General features: G+C 46.6%; 1 protein-coding gene across 1 annotated transcript; it reads right to left on the reverse strand.

The window, feature by feature from the left end:
• Window positions 1–925: 925 nt before the first annotated feature.
• SIGLEC15 (sialic acid binding Ig like lectin 15) lies at window positions 926–11,456 on the reverse strand. The gene is made up of 5 exons (XM_061450542.1): window positions 11,405–11,456; window positions 7,177–7,560; window positions 3,527–3,886; window positions 2,490–2,520; window positions 926–1,022 (listed from the first exon to the last, which is right to left on the reverse strand). The coding sequence occupies exons 1-5, from the start codon at window positions 11,454–11,456 to the stop codon at window positions 926–928; spliced, it is 924 nt and encodes a 307-aa protein (XP_061306526.1).
• Window positions 11,457–21,940: the final 10,484 nt, after the last annotated feature.

The raw sequence follows: 21,940 nt of genomic DNA on the forward strand, positions 1-21,940 counted from the left end.
AGATGAGTAGTGGGGCCTTAAGGGAACTTCTTCATGTAACACAAAGGTGGAAACTGTTTGGAAATAATTTTCTTTGGATCTTTTGTTTTTTTTTTTTTTTTGTTTTGTTTTGTTTTGTTTTTTTTTTTAAATGCCAGTTTGGTTTATTTGAACATTTTCATGGCATATTTATTACAAAGCACCGAGATTCTGCTTATGTGTGCACATTGGCACTAGGAGCTGTAGTGGTGCTGCAGTACAGACCACCCTTTGCAAGCCTTGCTTTCAGCTCTGCTGTCTACCAGCTTTTGGAAAACCTCTTTTTCACTTGGACTCCTTTTGGAAGTTAGGATTTTTTTAAAACTCTTAAATAAGCTCTTCTGGGAGTTAAGGAATAATAATAATTTAAAACAACAGCAACAAAAAAAAAAATAATCCAAATCCCAAAGAAGAACCCAAACAAGCAGAAATTCAAGTAGTGTTTTTTTCACAGCTGGTATTCGAAACATGAAAATTCACTTGCTGGCTCTAGGAAGCTGCATGTGGTTTGACAAGTGGAGTGGTGAAAAACTGCTTTTTGAAGTAATGTTTGCAAAACACCAAAACAAAAAGATGTGAGAAGAATCGTCGACTGTTACGTGCTTGCTCAATGCTATCTGATACAGGCTAAAAACACACAGGTTGGGTTAGAACTGACATCCTATGTAGATCCTCTGCTGCTCTTCCAGCTCCGTTCCTCTTTGAGTTCTGTTTTCTTCCTTGTTTTCCCTTTAAAGCCTTCCCTGGCTTTTAAGCAGCAACAGGAATGGAAGTCATGCAGCTGCAAGGCCTGTTTGACCTTCTGTGCATCATCCAACATTAGTCTTATATCCAGTGGGAAAAGGTACCCTTGTACAGAGCAGACTGGAATTGGAGCCATGTGGGTGTGGATGAGGCTGCCTTGTCCTCAGCTGCATCTCAACGCTGTTCTTTGTGTTGGCAAAGTCTGGTCACCACTGTGTCTGCGGTCAAAGTTCTCATAGGTGGAGTCTTGTGGATGTGACCTGGCAATAGAAGTGAGTAAGGTGAAGACAGATTTCTGGCAGTGCTAGACTTCATGAAGTGGTTTCAGCCAGTAGTTAAGGAGTGTCAGAGTGTCTGCAATACTGTATGATACAGATTCTCCCTGCTGCAACAGGTAGCTTTCAAGTGTCTATCTAATGTTTTACATCTTAGAGCATCCAGTATCATTTCCAACACTTTGAACATTAATTAGTACTACCGTCCTGCTGCTCAGAGCTTCAGGAGTTTGTGATAAACCTCTCTTGAGAAGGATCTTCTCATGTAGAATGCAGAGGATCTTGTTTCTTAAGCTGTTATCTGTGTATGTATCTATAGGAATACAGTCAAGGGTGCAGGTGCGTGTGGTTTAGACACTGTGAATCAGTGGAACTATGCTTTTGCAAATAGTTATTAGAAGTTTAACTCTCAGATTAAACTCTACAGAGGGGAGATTGAGATGAGATCATCAGCAGAAGTTCTTCCCTGTGAGGGTGCTGAGGTGCTGGCACAGGTTGTCCAGAGAAGCTGTGGCTGCCCCATCCCTGGCAGTGTTCAAAGCCAGGTTGGACAGGGCTTGGAGCAACCTGCTCTAGTGGAAGGTGTTCCTGCCTGTGGCAGGGGGGGAACTGGATGAGCTTTAAGCTCCCTTCCAATACGAACTGGTCTGGGATTCTGTGATCACACAGGAGTAACTCAGGGTGGAAGGGAGCAGCCCTAGGCAGGTGTAATTATACTGACCTCAGATACAGCTTCTTCAGGTTTAGTCTAAAGATTGGTTTGGGGTTTTAGTTTGTTCCCTTTGCACTTCCATCCCTTTGTAGCTTGGCCACTCCTGCTGTCACTATTCAGGATTGGTGTTGTGCTGGGCAGTGGGAAATGCCAAAGGTACTGTGGGAGTATGGTATTGATGCCAGCCAAAGAATGGCCCTGTCACACCTGAGCTGGCTCTAAGGTGAGAGCTGTTTGGGATCTCTGTACCTTCCTCCACACTTCTCAGAGCTCATCAGCTTTGGGGTGGGCACCTTTTATGCTCCAATCATTAAGAGACTGGGGTGCAGATGGAAGAGAGGGTTTCTGTTGCACCATTTCCATTCTCTTCATCATTTCTCAGCCTGGCACAGACCCTATCCCATCCTGTTCCCATATTCTGTCCCTCAAGTGAATCATTCTTTTGCTATGTTAATATGGTTTCCTACCACACTGTGGGGCTATGTCCCACATAAGCTTCTGCTGCAGCATCCATATGCTATGGTCTCTCCAGCCTGCTGCCCTAGTCCCTTCTCCTCCTCCCAGAAGTGCCCAAGCCTTGGTCCCTCACAGAAGCCATCATCCCAGCCCTGTCCTTGTCCCAGGACCCTGCTCTCAGGCCAGAAGATGGCTGCCAAGACCAAGGACATGTTGTATTTCTCTCCTTTGCCATCTCCTCACTCCTGATGGATAAACAGAAGCAGAAGGCAAGACATTCTTACTGGGCGAGGCTGGATGGAGCTGAGGAGGCACCTGTGAAGTGAGAAGGAAGACATGGGTTAGCAATGTGGTCAGAGTGAGCTTGGGAGCCAGGACTGACCTATAGGTGCTGAGGACCTGCACTGCAGGGTGGTCACAACACTCCAGTGAACGGGGAGAAGATCTTCTGTCAGGTGTGTGGTACTCTTCATGGGGATGGAAGCTGGGCACTGGAATATAAGGAGCAAAGTGTTTCTGGTTGGTCTTATGGCCCCTACAGTTCACGACAAGCAGTGGCTTTTGCAAGGTGTTGATGTTAGATTGTGAAGGTGGGTCATGCTAATACAATACTTTGTCCAGCCTGAAATGCAGAGCCCAGGATCCCTCCTGGTCCCCTCCTCCCCAGTATCACAGAGCAGGGGGCTAGGGACCAGCAGCCTCTGGGCTTCTTGATAGGTCTCATTCCCCAGTCCATGAGCTGATTCTCATCTGCTACAAGCCTGGTTTCCCTGCTGTCATAGCCTTGGTGTGGCTGAGAGGTGGGATGTCACTAGTGATGGGGAAGCATCTGGATAGTGAGGCCCAGGGGACCAAGAGGTGTGATCTGTTAAATGAGGATGCCCACCCCAGGAGATGGAAGTGTTGAGTGGGATGCAGCAAAGATGAATCCTGCCCATGGGCTCCAGGGGAAAAGGTGGTTATTAGTCTGCTTCAGAAAAAAACAAATAAATTAAAAACCTGGCTGTGTAGGCATCAGGTTCTCTGCTAATTGCCCATCTGTTAGTTATAACCTTACTCCTCGGATGCAGAAAAACTCCTGTTCCCTCTGTCTTTTCAAAAGTCCCTTCTCAAAGGAGACCTCTGCTCTGCAGCCAGTGACCAGCCAGCGAGGAACAACCTCTTGCTTGCTCTTAGATTTCTTCTTAGAAATATCCTTTTAGAGTGGAAAATCATGAAGAAACATTATAAAGTGCTCAAAACAAACCCAGCCCTTCCTAACTGATGCTACCTGTCACATCTCATTGCAGGTTACCAGTGTGATAGATACAGCAATACGTACCTCCTTTAGAGAAAACGGTGAAGATAACTATCACCAGCAAAATGAGCACTTTAATTCCCAGTGGCACAAAGATCAGGATGAGGAAGAAGGAGCTGCTGGATGATCTGAACCTATAGAAGTACACGGTCCCCTCTGCTCTCCCATGGCTGTTGACAGCGGTGCAGGTGTATTTCCCATCGTGGGTCAGGTACTGGAGCTCCCTGGTGACACGGTGGCTGGTGCTGGTGATGGAGCTGAGGTTGCTGTAGGGTGGTCCTGTCCAGGTCAGGGTGGGCGCTGGCTCCCCCTCGGCAGTGCAGCGCGCTTGGAACGTGTGATCCCCATTGGATCTGACGGTAATGTTAATGATCCTGGGGGCAGCTGCAGAAAGCAGGAAAGTGTGTCAGGGTTCTAAAATGAAATAACTTGCAATGAGGCCCTATCCAACCTGGCCTTGAACACTGGCAGGGATGGGGCAGACACAGCTCTGGGCACCCTGTGCCAGCACCTCGGCACCCTCACAGGGAACAACTTCTGCCTCAGATCTCATCTCAGTCTCCCCTCTGGCAGGTTAAAGCCATTCCCCATGTCCTGTCCCTACAGGCCCTTGTCCAAAGCACCTCTCCAGGTTTCTTGTAGCCCCTTTAGGCACTGGGGGCTACTCTAAGGTCTTACCTTCAGGACCCTTCTCCAGGCTCAACCAGCCAAGATCTCTCAGCCTGGCTCCAGAGCAGAGCTGCTCCAGCCCTTGCAGCATCTCCGTGGCCTCCTCTGGACTCACTCCAACAGCTCCACATCCCTCTTGTGTTGTTGCCCCAGAGCTGGGTTCTCCCCAGAGTGCAGCGGAGGGGGAGAATCCCCTCCCTCAACCTGCTGCTCACGCTCTGGGGTGCAGCTCAGCACAAGTGACGGTTCTGGGCGCAAGTGCACACTGAAGCCAGGTCATGCTGGATTCAAACCTTTCCTTCCTTTTTTTTTCTCAGCACCTTTTGGCTGGTCTCTGCTCCCAAGGAACAAGGGATGGGACAAAAGGAAATGGCCTCGAACTGCACCAGGAGAGGTTTAGATGGAGATTAGGAGCAATTCCTTTCCCAAAGGGTGCTCAGACATTGGAACAGGCTGCCCAGGGCAGTGCTGGAATCACCATCCCTGGAAGTGTTCACAAACCGTGTAGATGAGGCCATCAGTGACATGAGTTAGTGATAGCCTTGACAGTGCTGGAGTAGTGGTTGGACCTAATGGTGTTAAAGGTCTTTTCCAGCCTCTTTTATTCTGTGATTCTGTGGTTCTTTCCTTAGAATTCCCCACCCTGCCTATGTTGGATAATGGAGCAAAGGGGTTTACACAGCGAAGCCTGGGTGCAAGGATACGTAGGCTCTTTGTGTTTTATCTCTGCAATGGCTTGGTTTTATGAGCTTTGGTCAGCTACAACTGTTGTGACTTTCCACAGTGGCAGAAGGCAGAGGTGCTGGGCTGTGCAGGGCAGTAGTCCATGGGGATGGAGTGCTTTCTGCAGCTGCACCATGAATCACAGCCTGATGCTGTCTGTAACATGGGCTTCTTTACAGCTGGTGACCCTTTTGTACTGACTGTGCCTGCACATTGTCCAGGACAAGGCAACCATGGTGCTCTCCTGCAAGTGTTACGGCTGTTCCTTTGGTCTCTGACCTCCAGAGCACACATAGATCCATCTGTGCGAGCCCTTTGGTGTGTGAGACTTGCCAGATTTGGCAAATTATTGTCAGGGAACATTTACACGCCTGACAACAAACTATTCTTCATGTTTTTCTCCAACCTTGTAGTGACACCTACCAGTGTAGGTCCCTGGTTGCTTTGGGGCAGCACATCAATACCAAAATAGAGCCACTTACTTTGTATCCTGTATTTGCAGCATATAGGATTGAACAGTGGTAAAGATCATCTGGGGGATGAGAAATGTTAAAAGGTCCACCACTGAACACGTCATCTTTGGTCTAGTCTGCTAAGGAAGCATAGAATGTAGGAGTAAGCATATCTTACTTATCAACCCTCTCCTCTTGGGTCTGTTGACCTATTTAATGCATTTGGTTCCTAAAGGCCATCTGAAAACTGAAGGGAATTAAACGACTGTCCCCATGGAGCAAAAGAATGAGTTCAATATTGATCTCGTTTTTTGTTAGGCTAGAAAACAAATATACAGCTCACAACCACCTACAGCATGTCTTTCTCCTTGTCTGTGTGATACAGGAGTTTGAGGGTGGAGGACTGATCCATAGGAAAGCTAGCTGTGCTAGCTGTCATGTCTCATTTTTTGGTGCTTAAATTAACCTTTTAAGCATTATTTAATTATTCTATTCACACTGTCAGCATCCATTCCCACAGCAGGGTGCAGCCTGGGTACCATCTCTGTGTATGTTAACCAGTTCTTACGGTGGTAAAATCCAGCAGCCCCTGAGAGGCTAATCCTGCAGCCGTCCTACCCTGCTGTTCTGTGTATGCAGGTGTTCAGGAGCTGCTCCAAGTGAAGGAGAGCCGTGGTCACGCTGTGTGTGAGTGTGCCTTGGAGCTGCTCCAATGATGGAAAGCGCTGACCTTGTAGAGTTTCCCTGGCAGTAACCACGCTCACCCTCGGGTCCCATCTGGACCTCACAGTGCACAGCAGACCTGAGACAGTTGCACTTCATATGCAAAGTCATCCCACACATGGCACTTTTGCACTTGTGGGTGAAGTCTGAGTATGCTCCTGAGCCCACCTGGGTCTCCCACTGATCCTCTGATCTACTGTGTACTCTAGGAGATGGGAATAGTGTTTGGCATTTGCTCATCATAGCTGGTTTTCAGGCTGTTTGTACTTATTGTTTGCTGCTCCAGAGGAGTGTGAACCTGTGGCACCCAGGTACCAGGTGGCTTGCCTTTCCAATCCCAGAACAATCCAATCATCCAGGGCTTCATGTGTTTACATTTGCTAACATGTGCTGAGCACTCAGGCTCTCCAGTGTAGATTCTGATGAAGAGGATGTCTTTAACCCCTTCCCATGGGCTGCTGACCCCAGCTTGCCTCTCTGCTGCCTTTACAGGTCCTGTGCTGAATGGACAAAACAGGATCGTAGAAGCCTATGGTTTGTGTTGGAAGGGACCTTAAAGCTCAACCAGTTCCAAGCCACTGCCACAGGCAGGGACACCTTCCATTATAGCAGATTCCTCTAAGGCTCATCCAACATGGCCTTGAACACTGCCAGAGATGGGGCAGCCACAGCTTCTCTGGGCACGCTGTGCCAGCGCCTCAGTACCCTCACAGGGAAGAGCTTCTGCCTAAGAGCTCATCTCAGTCTCCCCTCTGGCAGGTTAAAGCCATTACCCTTGTCCTGTCCCTACAGGCCTTGTCCAAAGCACCTCACCAGCTCTCTTGTTGGTCTCTTTAGATACTAGACTTGTCTGGCTCTTACAGCGGCCCCAGAGCCTGGCTATTTCCTTACCACTTTTGTTCCTATTTCGTTCCCTGTTTTGCACTCTTTGTGTCATACTGGAAGACTACAGAAGGCAATGAGTATTCCCTGCCCAAAATGTTATAAACTGTCCACGGAGATGGCAAAGCCAACCCTTCAGAAGTCTGTCTCATCAGTTTCCACATATTGTGGCTCTAACTTCCCTATGTGGAGGCTTTGCCTCCTTTGTCTCTCCTGCCCTCTTACCGATCAAATGCAGTTTTATCCCATTCCTGCTTTCATACTTGTCATGGATATCTCCAGACAGCTCCACCCTGCAGAAGTATCTCTCGCTGTCGCTCCATGTCAGGTTGTCAATCCTGATGGAAAGGTCTTTATGCCAGGGGTTGCCAAGCAGTTTGTATTTGTTTTTGTAGCTGATGGCAGTCTTGCAGAGCTCGCTGGTGCTCTGACTAATGCACTTGAACACAACTGTGCCATTGTAAGGTTCTTTGATCCTCCAAATGGCAGTGAGAGTCCTGTCAAACGTTTTGTAGGGGTGTGTGAAAGTGCAGGGCAGGATAACCATCTTCCCAAGCTCACCAGTGACATCAGATGGGACGTGAACAGACCAGCCACTGGACTGCAGGCCTGGAAGCAAAAAGAGATGATCAAGACTAATTTATCAGGAGTGTTTAAGAGGAAAATTGGCCATCCTTCCTGCATTGCCCTGTTGTTGGTCAGACAATGATGCTGTGCTCCTATGGTGGGCCCTGTGCTGATTAGTGTTCTTGCTGAGGAGCTGCACATGATTGCGCAGCCTCGTTACTGCGGACCTGGTGCCATGCACAGTGTTGAAAGTGATTTAATTCCTAAGCAGGCCTCTTGTTTGTAAAGTGAGCACCTTACACCTTAAGCTGTGTAACAGTCTTTTGCAGTTAACAAACATAAAAAAGCATTCAACAGTGTCCCACATGACATCCTTGTCTTTAAATTGGAGAGACGTCAATTTGACAGGTGGACCACTTGACCACTCTGTGGATAAAGAACTGGCAGGAAGGCCATACACAAAGAGTTGTGCTCAATGGCTCAATGTCCAGCTGGAGACCAGTAGTGAGTGGTGTCCCTCAGGGATCAGTGTTGGGACCAGTCTTTTTCAACACCTTTGATGGTGACATGGACAGTGGGATTGAGTGCGCCCTCAGCAAGTTTGCTGATGACACCAAGCTGTGTGGTTCGGTTGATATGCTGGAGGGAAGGAATGCCATCCAGAGGGACCTTGACATGCTTGTGAGGTGGGCTGATGCCAACCTTATGAAGTTTATCCATGCCAAGTGCAAGGTCCTGCACCTGGATCGGAGCAATCCCAGGCACAGCTACAGGTTGGGCAGAGAAGAGATTCAGAGTAGCCCTGCTACCCTGAGTAGGACTTGTGGGTGTTGGTCGATGAGAAAATGAACATGGGCTGGCAGTGTGCGCTCACAGCCCAGAAAGCCAGCCATATCCTGGGCTGCATCAAAAGGAGTGTGACCAGCAGGTCAAAGGAGGTGACCCTGCTCCTCTCCTCTGGTATTGTGAGACCTCACTTGGAGTATTGTGTGCAGTTCTGGTGTCCTCAACATAAAAAGGACGTGGAACTGTTGGAACAAGTCCAGAGAAGGGTCATGAGGATGATCAGGGGACTGGAGCACCTTCTGTATGAAGACAGGGTGAGAAAGTTGGGGCTGTTGAGCCTGGAGAAGAGAAGGCTGCATGGAGACATGGAGACCTCATAGCAGCCTTCCAGTATGTGAAGGGGGCCTACAAGGATGCTGGGGAGGGATTCTTCACTAGGGACTGTAGTGACAGGACAAGGGGTAATGGGTTAAAACTTAAACAAGGGAAGCTTGAATTGGATATAAGGAAGAAGTTCTCTACTGTAAGAGTGATGAGGCACTGCAATGGGCTGCCCAGGGAAGCTGTGAATGCTCCATCCCTTGCATTGTTCAAGGCCAGGTTGGATGCAATCTTAGGTGAAATGGTTTAGTGTGAGGTGTCCCTGCCCATGGCAGGGGGGTTGGAACTAGATGATCTTAAGGTCCTTTCCAATTAACTATTCTACGTTTCAATGATTCTACGACATTTATGTGTTTGGGGAGCAGACTTTTTTTTTTTCTTAAATAATAATAATATAATAATAATAAAGGTTAAAAATTAGATTTTGCATGTATTCATAAATCTGGTGGCTTTAGGCCAGTGTAGCAGCCCTGTATTTGAGTGCATGCACAGACATGGTGCTATGCTATCGTATTTGTTACAGTAATCGGTTGGTGGTTGCATTACCCCTGGGGAAGGTGTTAGCAGCTGATGCTCCTAATGATCAGTGCTGCTGTCATCACAGTAGCAACTAACTGAAAGCTGTGGCAGCATCTGAATAAAGACTTGAAGATACTCATCTTAGGAAGGCTGGTGAGAACAGGCAAGTTCCCTGTATTAGCTCCTGTTATAGGAAGGAGGATGTCCTTGAGAATAGAGACAGCATCTCCCTGTCAGCAGAGCAGGTTGTCACTGTGTGGGTTCTTCCCAATATTTTCCCAGTCAGGCCTCATGGTGAGGGGAAAACTGAGTTTTCCATCTGATGTCACATATGGGATTTTGCTTTCTTGGCCAAACAGTCTTAGTAAATCCTAGTGCAGTCTGGGGAGCTGAACCCCACTGCCATCAGACCCAGTCTGATCACTTTTGTTCAAGGATGAAAACAGCCTTCAATTGAATGGATACCCCCCACCTTTGAAGTATATAGTGAAAACTCAATGTATCATCTATTTCTTTTCCCCAGGAACCAACAACATCAACAAACATCACCTGTAGGCAGTGTTTGCTATATAGTTATGTGTATCTACCCACTGTTTTGCTAAGTGCAGGCTATATCAGCAGACTGTGTCTTTAGGAGTGTCTGTGGCTATGTTCCTCTCTTATAAAACCAACTTAATGGCTTTGTTAAGTCAGGAGCTTTCCCTTCAATAGCCAAGAGTAACTTCAAAATCTGTAAAGATGACCTGCAAATAATTGCCACCTACTCCTGGTCCAGCTGGCTTCACTGTGGACTCTGGGCATTCAACTGTCAGGTTCCTTTTGTAAATTCCAAGATAAGATTTGTTGCATGTTCTTATATCTGTTCTCCATGATATTTGACAAATACCTCGCTGCCAGTGCAACTTGTATCAATCTATTGTCTGCTGCACAATGGACAAAGGCCAGTGCGGGATCAGTTCTCTGCTGTTATTTATCTGGAACCAGCGCCAAGCCAGTACTTTGATTCCTGAGATCTGGAGTCAGGCTGCCTTGCCATTCGTTATAGCCTAGGAGCCTTTTGCAGCCTAGATAATCGAATGTACAAGGCTACATGGCTCCAAGAAGCTCATGGAGCATAAGGACCTGGCAGTGAAAGAAGAAAATGCTCTTTGCTTTCTAGTTTATTCCATGTTATTTTGGTTATTTTACAGCATGTCACTGTGACCCTTACTTTCGGAGAACTGCAGATCGTGTGCTTTTGAGTACATAGTATCATACAATGGTGAGGGTTGGAAGGCAACCTAAAACATGCTTTCCTTTTCTCTGCCACCTTTTTGGATTGCATTTTTTAAAATATATTACCCAGAGAAAGTTCTCTTTTAGCACATGAATATCCCCACCTTCCACGAGAGAAATAATGTTAAAAATCAGTGCTTCTAATGTTACCAGTTCCACCCATTTCTATGGAATGACCTCAGTTTCCCTAATGAGTGAAGAGATTTGTCAGCATCTTCTGTACGATTTAACCATAACCTTAAAGACCGGTAAGTCTTCCATGGCTTCCTCCTGCTAATATCCAGATTCCATACATTCCTGGAATTGAAGATCTCACAAGAAACAAGAAGCTCATAGGCAAATAGCCTACACATCTTACACAGGAGTTGTCAGGTCAGTGTGTCTGCTATTTGTCAGTGGAACAGCCATGAAGACAAGATCAAGAGCTGAATACCACCACAGACATTAGCCTTGCTCTAGCAAACACTTTTTGACAGCATATCTAAGCAAATTCCATTGAGTATAATGGAACTTAAGTGCATACTTGAAGTTAAACGTGGGCTGAAGTGCTCAGTGGAACTACAGCAAATTGTGTCTATCACATAAAAACTACTAGGAACATGAAACAGCACTTCTAAGGTGGTGGTGGAAATGCTACATCTCACTGACAATGCAGGGGCAATGTTAGATGAACTCCCTGCACAGGTTAAATAAGCAAAAAAAGCAAAAGAAAACCCAAACCAAAGACCTCTCTCACAATTGCAGAGCCATGTATTGGAGTTTTTTCCAGTATTTGCACCTGGAATATCAGGATCCTTTTAAACAATGGAAAGGATAGTGCAATTGTTGGAGAGTTGATTGCATCAGGTAATTCCCCTAGCAGTTTGACTAGAGCATGAAGAAAAGCCCTGCACAGACAGAGACTCATAGCAAGCTCAGGACTCACCCTTCCTGGAGATGAGAAGGAGGCACAGAAGAAACAACCCAAACTCTCTCATGATGGTTGATGTTCACCACTAAGATGCTTCAGTAAACCAGAACTGTCCCTGCTACATGTGAGCCGCTGGTCTGGCAGTCCATAAAGGTTTTTCCATAGCTGGAAGAAGTTGTGGTTTTCTTCTCTTTGGAGGGGATGAGTTGTCAATCTGAACTGGCTCTGGATTCAGATATTAATAGCTTTGTGGTCAGTCATGTGAAAAATACGCCAGAGGGAATCAACATTCCCATTTTCCAGCTAAAGGAAGGAGACTGCAGACTGAGGCTGCAGATATGAGCTCCCTGTGTGTGATGGGGGAAAAGGATGCTGTCAGTTGCTACCAGATCACTAGTCTGGAGGAAGTCCTTACAATCTGGCTAAAAGAGTTGGCGAGCAGGAGCCTTGCTCTCCTGGCTTGAGGCAGTTCCTCCTGAACCTTGAGCCTGACTTTGCTTTAATCTTTCTGCTCACTGGTTGTTGTCATCCCCAGGTGTACAAAAACAACCAACCAAACACACTAACCTTCTTTTCAAATCGTCTGAGCATTTGTGCCAAGGGTCAGTGGTAGAAGAGCGCTCTGGTGTACATGGTAGCCTGCTCTGTCTGGACTCTCATGACAGGACAAGGGGAATGGCTTTAACCTGCCAGAGGGGAGATTGAGGTGAGCTCTTAGGCAAAAGTTCTTCCCTGTGAGGGTGCTGAGGCACTGGCACAGGGTGTCCTGAGAAGCTGTGGCTGCCCCATCTCTGGCAGTGTTCGAGGCCGGGTTGGACTGGGCTTGGAGCAACCTGCTGTAGTGGGAGGTGTCCCTGCCCATGGCAGCGGTTGGAACTGGCTGAGCTTTAAGCTCCCATCCAGCCCAAACCAGTCTGAGATTCTGTGACCCTGATGAGTTGTGAGTAGTTCTCCTCCTTGTTATTAACTTGTGTTTGAAACAAGCTCCAGCTTTTGTCTGAAATCCTTGTATAAATGCTCTTTTCTCCTGGGTTTACCTTTAACAAACTTACTGTGCAGTTCACTAATCTTCAGAGCTTGGGGCTTGTGGAGAGCTGGCTGTTCTCCCTTCCATGTCATCTTCCATAAAGTGATGCCATGATTTTAGGGTTAACCTTGTAGCGTATGTTCCCCATTAGGTTTAACTTGTGCGTCCTCTGAGGTGCAATCACTCTTTTGCCTGTCACGCTTGATTATTTTGAATAATCAGAGATTTGGCCCTTTTTCTCTGAGCATATAAACAATTCTCAGTTATCATCTGAATGCTTTTGGATGAATTCCCAGAGGAACTTAAATCCCAGGTGGCTCTGTGACATGTCTGTAAGCAGCCATCTCCTCCAGCATGGATATGTGGTTACTTTTCCCACAACCAGGGGAAATCTGTCTATGTGTATCTGAGGACCACATGAACATCCCCACGTGGCTGAAGTCAGAACAGTTAGGGTGCATTTAACTTGAGGTTTTCTGCTTTTACTTCAGACTGGAGTGCGGGCCAGTGCCTGACACCCTCTTCTCATCTCTGCATCTATGCTGCTGTAGGATCCTGCTATCCCTCTCCAGTTTGGGAATAGGGACAGCAGCATCCGTACGATTCCCGCTGTGCAGCCACTGGGGGGCTCCCAGAGTCAACACAAAAAGATGCTGCTTGGTCGCTGCTGCCACTTTTGCTGGACCAGGTGCCAGCATCTTTCCCCATCAGACATGCCAGGGCTGCCTTTTGCTCCTTGCCTCTTCTCCACATGTGTTCCCTTCTAATTCATTGTGCAAAAGGTCCTAGAAGAGGGGCTTGGAGATTTGGGAGCATTATCTGTGTTTGCTGTTTTCTGAACCCTTCCATCGCTCTGGTCAAAGTTAGTGTGTCTGTAAAGGGAGGGATTTCTGTTTTCTCAGGCTTTTTGGAGGAGGCTCTGAGAATGCCTAGCTATTATTATATTAGGGGTTGTATACTGTTATTATTAAGGGGTTGGAACTAGATGAGCTTTAAGTCCCTTCCAACCCAAATCATTCTGTGATTCTATGATTATTTTTGGTGGCTCTGACCTGTTGCTACTCATCAGACCATGTTATTATTTCAACTAATGATTTATGTATGTCATTCTCGAGCAGGGGGGTCAGGACCCAGTGTTCTAGCTACTTTACAAATTCTCCTTAGTAGCTGTAAAAAGTAATATGTGCCATCATCAGTAGAGAAACCTGAGGGTATGGGTGGTGGGAGCAGCAAATGAGAGGCCTGTGTCCTTATCCCACCTGTGTTACGTAACTTTATATGTACCTTCTCGATTTCCCTCCATATACTCTGTGACTTTTATCTGCTTATGGTGTAAACTTTTTGGTGTTGCAGCTGTCTTCAGTCATTTCACCACTTATGGCACAGTGGGACTCAGTGGATTGAAGTAAAAGATGAAAGCAAAATCCATGATAAAACCATGTTGTTACAGTGAAGCATAAATGATTAGTGTAAAGAATAATTGCAGTTCACAGTGTGAATCTCTCCATCTCTAATATTTTAATCCAGCATACTTTAGACAAATATCTGGTAAATCAGTGCAGAAGTATGAAACCTCTATCCCTGGGCTTTCTTTTTGGACCATGAAATAGTTCTTTGCAATGAAACATTTTAATGTTTTAAATGTGGAGTTGAAAATGTATAGCTGAAAATGTTTGCAAATATATTTTGTAATTATGCAAAATATAATCACAAAAATATTGCAAAATATGGAAAAAAAAAAAGTTGTAAACAAAACCAACCATGGCTGTGTGATCCACAGACTGTTATCTGTCACCTGTTTTTCCAGTTCTGGGCTTAAATAGTACATAAGATTTCAGTAAAGAAGGCTGAGTCTGGTCCAACACCAAAACCAGAATACCACCCATACTTTTCAAATACTGATTTTCTGCCTGGTAAATCTTTTTTTAAGAGCTGTGGGTAATGAAAATTGTTATGCAACTTTACTAATACCTTCTCTCAGTGCTTGTACAGAAGCAACAATCACAGATCTGCTCCCTGAGACACTCCAGGTTCTGGTGCCTTTATGTGTTGTGAAAATAAAAAGTAACCGTAATTATGTTGTTGGTGGTTTGTTTTTTTGGGGGGTTTTATTTTTATTTTTGACCTCGATCACAGGCTGTCACCATCTGAAATGTGATGAAGACCTGAATTATTCACTTGTTTTCTCTTGCTCACTGGCAAACTTTAGCTGAATTTCTCCTCTTGTCATTATCTGCTGCTGTGCAGCTCCAGATGTACTTTGGCTGCACTTCAGCTCACCCACCTGAAGGTGACAACTACAAGTTTTCCACCCTGTGTGGAAATAAATATATATCCATACATAAATATGACCCACTGTGTTTGAAAATGATAGCTTTCAAGGGTGGGTTGAGTGGCTAGAGGAGAGCATTGAGCCATCTAATCTGATCTAGTATATAAGTGTTAGTAATTCAACCTGGAGGTGAGAAGGCTCTGGGGACACCTTAGAGCAGCTTCCAGTGCTTAAAGAAGCTGCAAGAAACCTGGAGAGGGGCTTTGGACAAGGGCCTGTAGGGACAGGACAAGAGGGAATGGCTTTAACCTGCCAGAGGGGAAACTGAGGTGAGACATTAGGCGGAAGTTGTTTCCTGTGAGGGTGCTGAGGTGCTGGCACAGGTTGTCCAGAGAAGCTGTGGCTGCCCCATCCCTGGCAAGTGACAGTAGATGGCAAACTGTTTTCAGCACTTCTTCAGCATGCTCCTGCCTCCAAACGCCACTTGTGTGCATCCGTGTTGGTGAGTGCCCAAGGCTGGTAGTTTCTGTCTTGTTGGTACTGGGATCTGCTGGGTTACAAAGTTCACATGATAGAAGTGCCAGGAAGACACATGTGAGTTGTACCATGTAAAGGCATTTACTTTTGCTTCCTCTGGTCTCTGATAACATAGAAGTGTTCCCAGGGAGCCAATGTTGACACTTTCAGACCAATGTAACCTTTACTTCATTGTATGATTGCCATAACCTCATGTGGCCCTTGAGATACAAAGAGAGATAAGCCCCCTGCCTAGGGGAGCTCACACTCATCAGGAGTGATGGATTATGACATTGACTCTTTGGATTAAGATCAGAGGCTGATAACATGAATGTGGAGAAGTGTTATGGGGAGTGCATTGTTCTTATCAATTTTCACCACACACCAGGTTGATGCAAACAATAGATCAATTTACAACAGTTATTACATGGTGCCCACAACCCTGTGTGCAAGTGGCTGTCAGGGCCTTGATGAAAGCTCCGTGTTCCCATCCAGGCAAGATTAGCAAGTGAAGTTGCACCAGAGGAGGCAAGCTGCTTGACATGAAGGGGGCAAAGTGAGGGAAGCTGAGGAAGCACGGTGGGAAAGCAGGGTGTCGTGGTTTAAACCCAGTCAGGCAACTTGTTCACTCACTCCCAGTGAGTGGTGCCGGGCTGACAGCAATCAAGGCCCCCTCCCCCCCCAGGGCTTTCCCCTTCCCCGCTCCCGGAGGAACGGGGAGGAGAATCGAAAGAGTGTAACTCCTATGGCTTGAGACAAGAACAGTCCAGCAAACAATGTACAACACAAATCACCACTGCTAACAACGACAACAATGGTAAGAGAAAATAACAAGGGAAGAGAATACGATACCCCCGGCCAAGAAACGAGTCCCACCCGGAAGCCCGTGTCCTTCCAGGTAACTCCCAGTTACCCCCCACCCCTGGCATGACGTGCTGTGATATGGAATACCTCCTTGGCTAGCCTGGGTCAGGCGTCCCGTCTCTGCTTCCTCACAGCTTCCCCTCCTCCCCGGCAGAGCGTGAGCCTCACAAAGTCCTTGGTCAGGGTAAACATCACTCAGCAACAACCGAAAACATCGGTTTCACCAACATTGCTCCCAGGCTGGAAGTGAAAACACAGCACTGCACCAGCTACCACAAAGGAGAAACATGACTGCTACTGCTGAACCCAGGACACAGGGTGAGGAAAAGAGGCAGCTAGGGGTGGGCAAAGGTTATGCCCAACTGCAAGATAAGGTGTCAGAGAACAGCAGAGCCTGGGAGATGAGGGAAGGATGACTGTGAGGTGGACATTTCCATATAGACATTTCTCTGCTCTCCAATCTTGAACCCTTTTTATGGGTTGTGACCTTTGGTCATGGCCCCTTTTGCAAAGAGATTGCTGTAAAGAACAGTAGGGTGGAGTCAGAGCATCAGCAAGACAAAATCTCATCATGCATAAATAAAACAAACAGGGTAAATAAAAGGCTGGTATTTGAAAGCTGGGAATCAGATAAAGCAGGTGCTGAGCGGATCATGATGGTTAGGAGTAGACATAATGGATGGAAGAAGCAATTAATGGCACTTCTTGGCATGCAGGGCGGGCAGGTTTCTCACAGATCCCAGACTCTCATGTCTAAGAGACTGTAGCCAAATTAACTGGAGAGGCTGTGCAGGCCCTGAAGGCAAGCTCTTCCTTGGGTTTCCACGATTTGTTGAGCTTATCTTGGTGTGTTTGAAAATCACTGTGCCTTGTTGTAGTATGTCTTAAGTACCTAAACAGTTAAAAATATGTGACCCTTGATTGCTCATGTTGTAATTTCGAGCTACAAGAAGAAAAAGGAAGTTTATCTTCCTGTTAGGCAGCTGAGTGACTAAGGCCATCCACAGGAAGACTGCAGGTGACTTTGTCATAGAATCGCAGAATGGTTTGGGTTGGAAGGGACCTTTAAAGGTCACCTACTGCAACACCCCTGCCATGAGCAGGGGCACTTTCCACTAGATCAGGTTGCTCACAACCCCCTCCAACCTGATGTTTAATGTTTCTGGGATTGGGGTACCTAACCCTTCTCTGGGCAACCTGTTTGAGTATTGTCATACAGAGAGGTTTTCATCTAGTGCACGGTGGTGAAACAGCCGAGTTCTTGTGGGCAAAAAACATTGCTTTGTTACAATTACTCTTACTGTAGAAAGATTAGGCAAGATTGTATTACTGTAGAAAGATTTAGCAAGGGAAGAACAGACATGTGCGTCCCCTGAGGTGCAATCACTCTTTTGCCTGTCACGCTTGATTATTTTGAATAATCAGAGATTTGGCTCTTTGAGCATATAAACAATTCTCAGTTATCATCTGAATGTTTTTGGATGAATTCCCAGAGGAACTTAAATCCCGGGTGGCTCTGTGACATGTCTGTAAGCAGCCATCTCCTCCAGCATGGATATCTGGTTACTTTTCCCACAACCAGGGGAAATCTGTCTATGTGTATCTGAGGACCACATGAACATCCCCACGTGGCTGAAGTCAGAGCAGTTTGGGTGCATTTCTTTCGTTGCTTGCTCATGGCTGCATCTAAAAGCACAGATTTCTGGAAGTGTCACAGCCAGCCATCATTCTTTGAGAGGACAATGGAACAAACTAAGGTGCAGAACTTGCTGGTGTGATTATTGGTCATGTTGAAAATGGGGCCTCTGTTATCTCCTTAGCTCTATTATGTAAATCTGCAGCATACAGGTTAGTGGCCTCTGGGAGAAGGATTGTTGTAACGATAATGTGCCTTTTCCTGCATGGCATTCTTGCTGACATTCCTCCTTTGCTATTGTAGGCTTCAAAAGTCCTTGGCCTGCCATGTGCTGCTCTAGCTTGAAAGGTGGCACTGGTTTTACCTGACCTATGTGAGTCTTGTGGATTCTGGATTGCTTGCAGAATTGGCACCTGAAGAGGCAATGAAATACAGCTGTGGTTTTCATCTATGCTGGAAGAAGCTAATGGATAGTTTGTCTTGCTATGAAGGACCATTCCCTAAGATGCCAGCAGAGCTCAGGCTGAAGCTATGCAGATGGCATCTCTCTTGTGTAATTCTTTCTTGGCACCTGCTGCTCCTGAGAGCACATGGCTTGTGCTGAGAGACCACTTCAGCTTCCAAGGGAAAGATTTTCTTCTGCAATTTTCATTGCAGGCAAAATACAAAACTATAAATATTTTTGTACTAAAGAAAAAGGACAAGTGCGAGGTCCTGCACATGTGTTGGAGCAATCCCAAGCACGCATGCAGGCTAGGGGAGACTGGGTGAACCATCCCTGAGGAGAAAGACTTGGGAGATGCTGGGTGACAACAAACTGGACTTGTTCAGCCTGGAGAAGAGAAGGCTCCTTAAAGGGAGAGCTTAGAGCGGCTCAGAATGCCTAAGGGGGCTACAAGAAACCTGGAGATAGGCTTTAGACAAGGTCTGTAGGGACAGGACAAGAGGGAATGGCTTTAACCTGCCAGAGGGAAGACTGAGATGAGACATTAAGCAGAAGTTGTTCCCTGTGAGGGTGCTGAGGTGTTGGCACAGGTTGTCCAGAGAAGCTGCGGCTGCCCCATCCCTGGCAGTGTTCAAGGCCAGACTGGACAGGGCTTAGAGCAACCTGCTCTAGTGGAAGGTGTCCCTGACTGTGGTAGGGGGGTGGAACTGCATGAGTTTTAAGGTCCCTTCAACCCAAACCAGTCTGTAAGTGGACCACTCGCTGGTTGAAGAGCTGGCTGGATGGCCACATGCGAACAGTTGTGGTCAATGGCTCAATGTCCAGCTGCAGACCAGTAATGAGTGGTGTCACTCAGGGACTGGTGTTGGGACTGGTCTTTTTCAACATCTTTGTTGATGACATGGACAGTGGGATTTAGAGCACCCTCAGCAAGTTTGCCGATGACACCAAACTGTGTGGTTCGGTTGATACGCTGGAGGGAAGGAATGCCATCCAGAGGGACTTTGACATGCTTGTGAGGTGGGCTGATGCCAACCTTATGAAGTTTATCCATGCCAAGTGCAAGGTCCTGCGCCTGGATCGGAGCAATCCCAGGCACAGCTACAGGTTGGGAAGAGAAGAGATTCAGAGCAGCCCTGCGGAGTAGGACTTGGGGATGTTGGTCGATGAGAAACTGAACATGAGCTGGCAGTGTGCGCTTGCAGCCCAGAAAGACAGCTGTATCCTGGGCTGCATCAAGAGGAGCGTGACCAGCAGGTCAAAGGAGGTGATCCTGCCCCTCTACTCTGGTCTTGTGAGACCTCACTTGGAGTGTTGTGTGCAGTTCTGGTGTCCTCAACAGAAAAAGGACGTGGAACTGTTGGAACAAGTCCAGAGAAGGGCCACGAGGATGATCAGGGGACTGGAGCACTTCCCATATGACGACAGGCTGAGTAAGTTGGGGCTGTTGAGCCTGGAGAAGAGAAGGCTGCGTGGATACCTCATAGCAGCCTTCCAGTATGTGAAGGGGGCCTACAAGGATGCTGGGGAGGGAAGCTTCATTAGGGACTGTAGTGATAGGACAAGGGGTAATGGGTTAAAACTTAAACAGGGGAAGCTTGAATTGGATATAAGGAAGAAGTTCTCTACTGTAAGAGTGATGAGGCACTGCAATGGGCTGCCCAGGGAAGCTGTGAATGCTCCATACCTGGCAGTGTTCAAGGCCAGGCTGGACAGAGCCTTGGGTGACATATTTTAGTGTGAGATGTCCTGCCCATGGCAGGGGATTGGAACTAGGTGAACTTAAGGTCCTTTCCAACCCTAACTATTCTATGATTCTATGAAAATCTGTTGGTATTTGGTGGAGAAAGCCTGCATGTGTCAAGGCATGAAAGCACATTTCTCAAGCACATTTCATGTAACATATTCCTGTGACATCCCTCTGCTTTCTCTTCAGTACATCTGCAGACATCTCTGGGATAAGGATAGGTCTCCTTTTCCGCTCTTTTTCTTTTATTCTGCTCTTAATCCCCAGCACATATTTCAGTTCACAGCATCCATTGTTTGGTATGTAAGTGGGCATTTGCCCTTTCAAAACTAATTTAGTTCTTCTCTCTGCTTTGTATCAGCTTTCAGCTTTGGCTTAGTAAAATAAAATTATAACATCCCAGTGCTGTGTCACTCATGATTTGGATAAATGTAATCTCATGCTCTCTGATGTAAAATCCCCACTAGGTTTTGGATGGGGTGGGCTGGTCTGTCTGTGGCACTGTGGCATGGGTACTGAATCCATTATTTGATCTTTTCCAGTTACACTAATGTAATGAAACAATGTTGTTTGTATTGTGTGGATAAAGGGTGATCAAATAGTACATAATCTGCCCTCATGAGACCTTCACTGAATGCCTCTACCAATTTTGTTCCTGTCCTAGCCCTCTGGGGATGCTGCTCTTGTACCTGGACTGACTGAGTCTCTGGTGCTCTGGAGTTTCTTGCCAGGTCACACATCTTTCATCATTCTACACCCCACAGAGATTAAACCCAGGTGTTATAGGTCAGAAAGGAAAGGTATGTACTTTCCAACATGCTGATAAGGGCAACAAGTGTTGAGTGAAATCCAGAGAGGGTCTTGCTCATGGGTGCCTGTGGATAGACACTGCTGTGGCAGGAATATGGGTGCAGGGAGCCCCAGAAAAAGCTCTGGTAGCACCTGGTTGGTGTTGTGGTTAAGGGTTTTTAAGAGCTATTGAAAGAGAAGTGTTTGGTGATGTGGGAGAAACTACAACGCTTCCCCAGAGGGGTTGGTGACCTTTTCCATCACCAACAACACACTTAGCAAACTAAGAATGGGGAAATGAAAAAGGTGGGTGGCCCAAAAGGGGAGGTTTATTTGGGGCAAAGAACAGACATTCAGTATCCCTTTAGGGATCAGCTCTGGAGCTCCCACAATAAAAAGGATGTGGAGCTGTTGGAGTGTGTCCAGAGAAGGCCACGAAGATGCTGTGAGGCCTGGAGCAGCTCTGCTCTGAAGCCAGGCTGAGAGAGCTGGGCTGGTTCAGCCTGGAGAAGAGAAGACTCCTTGAGGGGAAACCTTAGAGTAACTAAAAGGGCTACAAGAAACCTGGAGAGGGGATTTGGACAAGGGCCTGTAGGGACAGGACAAGGGGGAAAGGGTTTAGTGGAAGGTGTCCCTGTCAGTTGCAGGAGTTGCAACTCTAAGAACTTTAAGGTCCTTTCCAACCCAAAGCTTTCTGTGATTCTGTTATTCACTTTGGACTTGTAGTTGTTCTAAATTATTGATTTTACTTAGATTTATTACACTCAGCACTCTTGCTCACAGTGCCGGGCAGAAAAGTTTCACAGAGGTGCATCTTGTTGCAAAGCCACCACCATACAACCGTACAACACCATACCCACTTAAGCTGTTAAGTGTGTTTTCTCTTGTCAGGGAGGAGGAATTTGTATTTTGAAGAAGTTCTATGTGTCGGTAAGGTTGAGTCATCTACACAGTTGAGATAAATGTAAGTTGAATGTAAGTGATGTATTGGGTTATGCTGATGTGAATTGGAGAGATGTGTTAAGGGGGTTATTCTGGATCTTCGTTTTCAGGTGAAAACTGCTTCTTTGTATGCAGGGAATGCATGAACATAGGGAAAAGTGGCATCTTCCTCTGGCTGAGAGTAAAGCCAGACATTTCAGGGAGCAGGAGCTGGCTGAGGATCCTGCATTTGCTATCAGATGCTGCTACTTGATGAAGGTGTTCACTGTCATGTGAGTAGAGGAAAACAACAGAGAGCAATGGGAAGATGGGG

The sequence above is a fragment of the Pezoporus flaviventris genome, unplaced genomic scaffold, assembly GCF_033815535.1.
Source record: "Pezoporus flaviventris isolate CSIRO_AGI_PZ_B2104156 unplaced genomic scaffold, CSIRO_AGI_Pfla_v1 ptg000010l, whole genome shotgun sequence".
NCBI classification, from domain to species: domain Eukaryota; kingdom Metazoa; phylum Chordata; class Aves; order Psittaciformes; family Psittacidae; genus Pezoporus; species Pezoporus flaviventris.